This window comes from Neomonachus schauinslandi, chromosome 8 (assembly GCF_002201575.2).
Source record: "Neomonachus schauinslandi chromosome 8, ASM220157v2, whole genome shotgun sequence".
NCBI classification, from domain to species: domain Eukaryota; kingdom Metazoa; phylum Chordata; class Mammalia; order Carnivora; family Phocidae; genus Neomonachus; species Neomonachus schauinslandi.
Window position 1 is genome coordinate 144,666,676 of NC_058410.1, and position 9,044 is coordinate 144,675,719.

General features: G+C 42.7%; 1 protein-coding gene across 1 annotated transcript in view; it reads left to right on the top strand.

The window, feature by feature from the left end:
• Positions 1-8,608, top strand: part of LOC110586869 (olfactory receptor 2W3-like) — a 47,545-nt gene extending 38,937 nt beyond the window's left edge. Inside the window, exon 3 of the mRNA XM_021697181.2 lies at positions 7,803-8,608. Within this exon, the coding sequence (XP_021552856.2) occupies positions 7,803-8,608 (806 nt within the window). The remainder of the gene's footprint in view (positions 1-7,802) is intronic.
• The last annotated feature ends 436 nt before the right edge of the window (positions 8,609-9,044 follow it).

Here is a 9,044-nt window from a genome sequence, read left to right on the forward strand (position 1 = left end):
TTTCTGTGCATTGATTTTGTATCCTGCCACATTACTGAATTGCTGGATGAGTTCTAGTAATTTGGGGGTGGAGTCTTTTGGGTTTTCCACATAAAGTATCATGTCGTCTGTGAAAAGAGAGAGTTTGACTTCTTCTTTGCCAATTTGAATCCCTTTTATTTCTTTTTGTTGTCTGATTGCTGTTGCTAGGACTTCTAGTACTATGTTGAACAACAGTGGTGAGAGTGGGCACCCTTGACATGTTCCTGATCTTAAGGGAAAGGCTCTCAGCTTTTCCCCATTGAGGATGATATTCACTGTGGGTTTTTCATAGATGGATTTTATGAGCTTGAGGAATGTTCCCTCTATACCTATACTCTGGAGAGTTTTAATCAGGAAAGGATGTTGTATTTTGTCAAATGCTTTTTCTGCATCAATTGAGAGTACCATATGGTTCTTCTCTCTCCTCTTATTAATGTGTTCTATCACATTAATTGATTTGCGAATGTTGAACCACCCTTGCATCCCGGGGATAAATCCCACTTGGTCGTGGTGGATGATCCTTTTAATGTATTGTTGGATCCTATTAGCTAGGATTTTGTTGAGGATTTAGGAATCCATATTCATCAGGGATATCGGTCTGAAATTCTCCTTTTTGATGGGGTCTTTGCCTGGTTTGGGGATTAAGGTAATGCTGGCCTCGTGGAACAAGTTTGGAAGTTTTCCTTCTGTTTCTATTTTTTGAAACAGCTTCAGTAGAATAGGTATTATTTCTTCTTTGAATCTTTGGTAGAATTTCCCAGGGAATCCATCAGGCCCTGGACTCTTGTTTTTTGGGAGGTTTTTGATCACTGCTTCAATCTCATTACTGGTTATTGGCTATTCAGGTTGTCAATTTCTTCCTGTTTCAGTCTTGGCAGCTTATAGGTTTCCAGAAAGGCCTGCATTTCATCCAGATTGCTCAGTTTATTGGCATATAGTTGTTGATAATAATTTCTAATAATTGTTTCTATTTCCTTGGTGTTGGTCGTGATCTCTCCCCTTTCATTCATAATTTTATTAATTTGGGTCCTTTCTCTTTTCTTTTGGATAAGTCTGGCCAGTGGTTTATCGATCTTATTAATTCTTTCAAAGAACCAACTTCTAGTTTCATTGATCTGATCTACTGTGTTTCTGGTTTCTAATTCATTGATTTCTGCTCTAATTTTAATTATTTCTCTTCTAATGCATGGCTTAGGCATCGTTTGTTGCTTTTTCTCTAGTTCTTTAAGGTGTAGAGTTAGTTGGTGAATTCAGGGTTTTTCTATTTTTTTGAGTGAGGCTTGGATGGCTATGTATTTCCCCTTAGGACCGCCTTTGCAGTATCCCATAGGTTTTGGATCGATGTGTTTTCATTCTCATTGATTTCCATGAATTGTTTAAGTTCTTCTTTGATTTCTTGGTTGACCCAAACATTCTTGAGCAGAGTGGTCTTTAGCTTCCAAGTGTTTGAATTTCTGCCAAATTTTTTCTTGTGATTGAGTTCCAGTTTTAGAGCATTGTAGTCTGAGAATATGCAGGGAATAATCTCAGTCTTTTGGTATCGGTTGAGACCTGATTTGTGACCCAGTATATGGTCTATTCTGGCGAAAGCTCCATGTGCGTTTGAGAAGAATGAGTATTCTGTTTTTTTAGGGTGGAATGTTCTGTAAATATCTATGAGGTCCATCTGGTCCAATGTATCATTCAAAGCTCTTGTTTCCTTGTTGATTTTCTGCTTAGATGATCTGTCCATTGCTGAGAGTGGAGTATTGAGGTCTCCTACAATTAACGTACTGTTATCAATATGACTCTTTATTTTGGTTAACAGTTGGCTTATGTAGATGGCTATGCCCCATGTTGGGGGCATAGATATTTACAACTGTTAGATCTTCTTGTTGGATAGATCCTTTAAGAATGATATAGTGTTCTTCTGTGTCTCTTATTACAGACTTTAGTTTAAAATCTAATTTGTCTGATATAAGAATTGCTACCCCAGCTTTCTTTTGAGGTCTGCTGGCATGCAAGATAGATCTCCATCCCTTCACTTTCAGTCTGGATGTATCTTTAGGTTCAAAATGAGTCTCTTGTAGACAGCATATGGATGGGTCCTGTCTTTTTATCCAATCTGCAACCCTGTGCCGTTTTATGGGAGCGTTTAGGCCATTCACATTGAGAGTGATTATTGAAAGATATGAATTAATTGTCATCATGTTGCCTGTGAAGACGTTGTTTTTATAGATTGTCCCTGTAAATTTCTGTTGTAGATCACTCTTGGGGTCTTTCTCCTTTTATAGAACCCCCCTTAATATTTCTTGCAGGGCCAGCTTAGTGGTCACATATTCTTTCAGTTTCTGCCGGTCGTGGAAGCTTTGCATCTCTCCATCCATTCTAAATGAAAGCCTTGCCAGATAAAGTACTCTTGGCTGCATGTTCTTCTCATTTAGTACCCTGAATATGTCTTGCCAGGCCTTTCTGGCTTGCCAGGTCTCTGTGGATAGGTCTGACGTTATTCTGATGTTCCTTCCTCTGTACGTAAGGACTCTCTTCCCCCTAACTGCCCTTAAGATGGTTTCCTTGGTTCTAAGATTTGCAAGTTTTACTATTACATGCCGGGGTGTTGGCCTGTTTTCCTTGATCTTAGGAGGGGTCCTCTCTGTCTCTAGGACTCGAATGTTTGTTTCATTCCCCAGATTAGGGAAGTTCTCAGCTACAATTTGCTCAAATACATCTTCTAGCCCTCTCTCTCTCTCCACTCCCTCCGGGATTCCAATGATTCTGACATTGGAACGCCTCATGGTGTCACTTATTTCTCTGATTCTATTTTCATGGATTCTGAGTTGTTTTTCCCTGGCCTCCTCTTTTCCCTTTTTATCTATTATACTGTCTTCCAGATCGCTTAGTCTCAGTTACCCTAGCTGTTAGATTATCTAGATTGGATTGGATCTCATTGATAGCATTTTTAAGTTCTGCCAATTCCCCTTTTATTTCTGCCCTTAGAGACTCTATGTTGCCATTAATTGATTTCTCCATTCTAGCCATTGTCTTCACAATTGCTAGCCTGAATTCCATCTCTGACATCTTGGTTATATCTGCATCCATTTGTAAATCTGCAGCATAAGTCATAATCTCTGAGTCTTTTCTGTTTTGGGGCTCCTCCTCCTAGTCATTCTGTTGATGGGTGTTTGAGGGAATGTATAGAGTCCAAATTATTGACCAGAACCCAAGCAAGATGCACCTGTTTTCTAGGAACCTTAGGGTTGCTGGCCTCTTGTTTTCCCAGCCTGTCTTCTGCAGGAGCGGCCTGCTGCGCTGTTACTCAGGCAACCCTGTTTGGGCGGAGTTGCCCTGCACCCCTGTGGTGGGGGATGGGCTCAGTGGGGATCAGTCTTTGGGGCTTTTGTTCTCTGGCACCTTTCCCTGGCGGCTTTCCGCGTCTCTTCCGCGAGTCAGAGCAGAAGAGACCATTTCCAACCCTCTGCCTCAGAGCAGAGAGACCTCAGTCTGTTCTTCAGTGAGCTCTCCAGGCCACACCGTCTCCGTTTCTGTCTGTGCTGCTATAAACTGCAGCGTCCTGGGTTGTGCGCCCCTCCGCAGCGCCCCCAGTCCTGCCTCCAGGTCAGGGCACGTCTCTGCCCTTTGTGCTTCTCAAACCACCAGCCGCTCCCAGTTCGCGCGCTGCACGTGACTCCGCCGCTTGGGGTCCCGTCCCAGGGACTGCAGTTCGTGTGTGCGCGACTCCGCCACTCGGGGTTTCCACCCCCAGGGCTGCAGTTCACTGGCGGGACCCCAGCGCACCGGTTTCTGTCCAGGCAGCTGTGGTTCGCGTGCGCGCGACCCCGCCGGTCTGGTTTTCCACCCCGGGGGCTGCCCCAAAGTCCTTTCCTGCCGCTACCGGTCTGCGAGTCAGTGCCCCGTCCGCAGCACGCGAGGCTGTCGCTCACCGTCGGTGTAGGGTCCCCACGGCCAGGCACCCTCCCGCTGCCGTTTATCCTCCGATATCTGCCTGCGGAATCAGGGCTCCCCGCTTCGTACCTCAAAATCAACTGCCTGTGATATTCTGTTTGTAGAGATCCAGATCTTCCTACATCTCAGGCTGGTTTTGTGAGTGCTCAGAGTGGTCTGGTGGATATCCAGCTCAATTCCGGGGACCAGTTGAAATAGGGTCCCCTACTCCTCCGCCATCTTTCCCCCCTTAGTAGGATGATTTTTAACCACCAAGTGTTTGAGTTCCTTCCAAATTTCCTCCTGTGATTGAGTTCTAGTTTCAAAGCACTGTGGTCTGAAAATATGCAGGGAATAATCCCAATCTTTTGAGATTTGAGTAGAGATCTGATCTGTGACCCAGTATGTAATCTATTCTAGAGAATGTTCCATGTGCACTCAAGAAGAATGTGTTTTCTGTTGCTTTAGGATGGAATGCTCCTGTATATATCTGTGAGGTCCATCTGGTCCAGTGTGTCATTCAAAGCCCTTGTTTCTTTTTGATCTTCTGCTTAGATGATCTGCCCATTGCTGTGAGTGGGATGTTGAAGTCTCCTATTATTATTGCATTATTATCAATGTGTTTCTTTAATTTGGTTATTAATTGGTTTATATAATTGGCTGCTCCCAAGTTAGGAGCATAAATATTTATAATTGTTAGATGTTCTTGTTGGATAGACCCTTTAAGTATGATATAGTGTCCCTCTTCATCCCTTATTATAGTCCTTGGTTTAAAATCTAATTTGTCTGATATGAGAATTGCTACCCCAGCTTTCTTTTGATGTCCATTAGCATGATAAATGGTTTTCCACCCCCTCACTTTCAATCTGGAGGTGTCTCTAGGTTTAAAATGAGTCTCTTGTAGACAGCATATTGATGGTCTTGCTTTTTTATCCAATCTGGTACCCTGTGTCTTTTGATTGGAGCATTTAGCCCATTTACATTCAGAGTAACTACTGAAAGATATGAATTTAATGCCATTGTATTACCTGTAAAGTCCCTGTTTCTGTAGATTGTCTCTGTTTCTTTCTTTTTTTTTTTAAAGATTTTATTTATTTATTTGACAGAGAGACAGCGAGAGCAGGAACACAAGCAGGGGGAGTGGGAGAGGGAGAAGCAGGCTTCCCTCCAAGCAGGGAGCCCGATGTGGGACTCGATCCCAGGACCCTGGGACCATGACCTGAGCCGAAGGCAGACGCTTAACGACTGAGCCACCCAGGCGCCCTGTCTCTGTTTCTTTCTGATCCATGTTACTTTTGGGCTCTCTCTTCATTTACAGGATCCCCTTTAATATTTCTTGCAGGGCTGGTTTAGTGATCACATACTCTTTTAATTGCTGTCTGTCCTGGAAGCGCTTTATTTCTCCTTCTATTCTGAATGACAGCCTTACTGGATAAAGCGTTCTTGGCTGCATTATTTTTTCATTTAGTACCCTGAGTATGTCATGCCAGTCCTTTCTGGCCTGCCAGGTCTCTGTGGATACATCTGCTGCCAGCTAAATGTTTCTACCCCCAATAATTCTAATATTGTTTTGCTTTATGTTATCACTGATTTCTTGAAGCCTCCCCTCATGGTCCATTAGTTGTTTTTCTCTCTTTTCCTCAGCTTTCTTCCTTTCCATCAATTTGTCTTCTGTGTCCTCTATGTCTCTTACTCTCTCTTCTGATTAATTTACCCTACCTTTAAGAGCATCCAATTTAGACTACATCTCAGTTAAAGCATTTTTAATTTTGGCCTGATTAGATTTTATTTCTGCACTAAGAGATTCTCTAGTGTATTTTATGCTCTTTTCAAGCCCAGCTAGTAACTTTATAATTATTATCCTGAAGTCCAGCTCTGACATTTTACTTACATCCATATCAATTAGATCTGTGGCAGAGAGTATTACCTCTGGTTCTTTCTTTTGTTCTGAGTTCCTCCTTCTAGTCATTCTGCCCAGAGAAGAATGGATGAGAGAACAAAGTAAAAAATATCAGCCATGACCCAAGAGAAATACACACTAGACAAATCTGAAGAGGTCAGAAACTAAAAAAGAAAAGAAAAAGAAAAAAAGGCAGGGAGGGAGAGAATATAGTCTCCCAGGTGGACAAAACAGGGTAATCCACTTTGTCCTGGGTGTATTTTAGCTTGTTAGAAGACACTGAATCCCAAAATTGTAAAGAAAGCAAAACTTATATATATAGAAAAAATAAAATTGAATACAGTGAAAGGAAGCCAAAAATGAAGAATAGATCTATGAAATGTAAATGTAAAAAAAAATGAAAGTTAAAAAAGTTAAAAACAAAGAGTTGATAAAATAAGAAACTAGTTGAAAAGGAAAAAAGAAAAAAAGAAAAGGAAAATTTAAAACTTAAAGATAAATGAATCATGAGGGAAAACCTCGAATTCTATATACTATTTTCCTGTAGCACTAGAGTTTTGGAGTCTTGTGTGCTTGGTAAACTTGGTATTCATCTGTTGTTTCAGCTGGTCTTCTGGGAGAGGGGCCTATTGCACTGATTATCAGGTGTCTTTGTCTGGGCAGAGTTGCACAGCCCCTTGCCAGGGGGCCAAGATCCGTGTGAGCTGCTTCTGGTTGTTCTACGTGGCTTTTTTCCCTCAAGGCTTTCCTCACTCATTTGGTGGTTGAAAATAAAAATGGACACACCCAATCTCCAGCCCCAGAGCCAAGAGCTCGCAGTCCCCTCTCTTCAGTAAACCCTCGGGGATAAGCAGTTTTCACTTTTGTGTGCACCAAACTCTGCAGACTCCCGTGGTGTATGCCCACACCAATCCTCCTGCCCTTTGTAGGGCCCCCTCATGGAGAGCAGTCACCCAGTTGTGCCTGCACCCATGCTGCCCCTCCCAGGGAAAGGTGGAGGGTCCTCCTGTTTCTGTCCTTTGCAGGGTCCCTGCAGGGAGAGCTGTTGCCTGATCAGCCACAGTTGGAGGTTTATTGCAAATGGAGCAGAGAAGTCCCTCTTAGGCTCACTGACCATAACCAGTTTCTCTGTTCCAATGCTTGGGAACTCTGCTGGCTCAGGCACCCCCAGTCTTCCTGTGACTTCAAGGATACTGAGACCACACTGTCCCACCTAGGATTCTGCCCCACTTCACCACCTAAGCACCTTTTAGGCAGGGACATCCCTCACTGGAGTAGACTTCTAAAGTTTCTGATTTTGTGCTCTGGGGCTATATCACTTTCCAGTAGCTGGCTTATGAAGGCTCCCTCCCCCTGCCATTTATCTTCCAATATATCCCCTCAGATTCACTTTTCCATGCCTCCTCCCTTGCAAAAAGTGGTTGCTTTTCTATTTGTAGAATTCCAGCAATTCTTTTCTTACATCTCAGGATGAAGTCATAGGTGTTCAGAATAACTTGATAGTTATCTAGCTAAATTCAAGGTACCAGGTGAAATGAGGTCCCCTACTTTTCCGCCATCTTGCCTCCAGAAAACCCTTTTCCTATCTTTTATAGATGTCTGTGTTTTCCAAAAATTCTACAAGGATCTCTACTTTTTTTTTGGTATCCAAAAAGAAACGAAAGAAGCTAATAAAAAGAGATATTCTTCCTAAAATGTACAATCTATATGGGCATAGTATATTGAAATCTTACTTAATTATTTGCACTTGTTATTACTCTGGTCTTAGTCCCTTAGCCTACTTCAGTAAGAGTGCATTGTGTTCCTATCTGCTTCCTTGCAGGCCTCTACTGATGGTCCACTGTCATGACCAATCAGAGCTGTCGGGAACAGTTCATCTTGTTGGGTTTCTCAGACAGACCCCAGCTAGAGCACACCCTCTTTGTGTTTGTGCTCATCTTCTACCTTGTGACCTTGGTAGGCAACATCATCATTATCTTGATATCCTGCCTGGACCCCTGCCTCCACACACCCATGTACTTCTTCCTTACCAACCTGTCCTTCCTAGACCTCTGCTTTACCACCAGTTCCATCCCCCAGCTGCTTTTCAACTTGGGTGGCCCAGACAAGACCATCAGTTACACAGGTTGTGCCATCCAGCTATTCATGTTCCTGGGTCTGGGTGGCACAGAATGTGTCCTCCTGGCAGTCATGGCTTATGACCGCTTCACTGCAATCTGCAAGCCCCTCCACTATTCCATCATTATGCACCCTCAGCTTTGTTGGAAGCTGGTGTCTGTTGCCTGGGGTGTCGGGCTCCTCAACTCCCTGGCTATGTCTCCGGTGACCATGAGGCTGCCACGATGTGGAAGATGTAAGGTGAAACATTTCCTATGTGAGATGCCAGCTCTGATAAAAATTGCCTGTGTGGACACTGTGGCTGTGGAGAGCACGGTTTTCATCTTATCAGTAATGATTGTCCTGGTGCCCCTGGGGCTCATCCTCGTCTCCTATAGCTACATTGCCCTAGTGGTGCTGAGCATGAAGTCGGCCATGGGAAGAAGGAAAGCTTTCAACACATGCGGGTCCCACCTCACCATGGTCTCCTTGTTTTATGGGAATATTATCTATATGTATATGCAACCAGGAAATCATTCTTCTCAGGACCAAGGGAAATTCCTTACCCTCTTCTACAACTTGGTGACCCCCATGTTGAACCCTGTCATCTACACACTGAGAAACAAGGATATAAATGGTGCCCTGAGGAGGCTTGTGTCCAGAAAGTAAGGTGACTGTGACTTTTCCGAAGTCTGCTTCTTTTATTTAGTTACCAGAAATAAATAATTCTTGAAGTGTTATTTTAGAATTTATTTATTTATTTTTTAGAATTCATTTAAACCCTCCAACCTACCTAGTAAAAATTTCCAGGGATGGAGTTCAGGAATATATATTATAAAGCCCCAATATGATGCTGATGATAAACTAGGTTAGACATAAATTTTAATTTGCATAATATCTTATGTCTACCCTTCAAATCATCTTTCCTCCTCCTTTCCAAGTTGGTCACATGTAATTAAAATCCAACAAAACTATGAATAAATGCTTCAGTATTGTTGGACTGACTGAAGTTATGCCCAAATAAAATCATATGATGATCTTTTTTCTCATTGGTATTTTGTGTAATTGTCATTTTTATAACAGAATTGAGCCAGTAGAGTGCCAA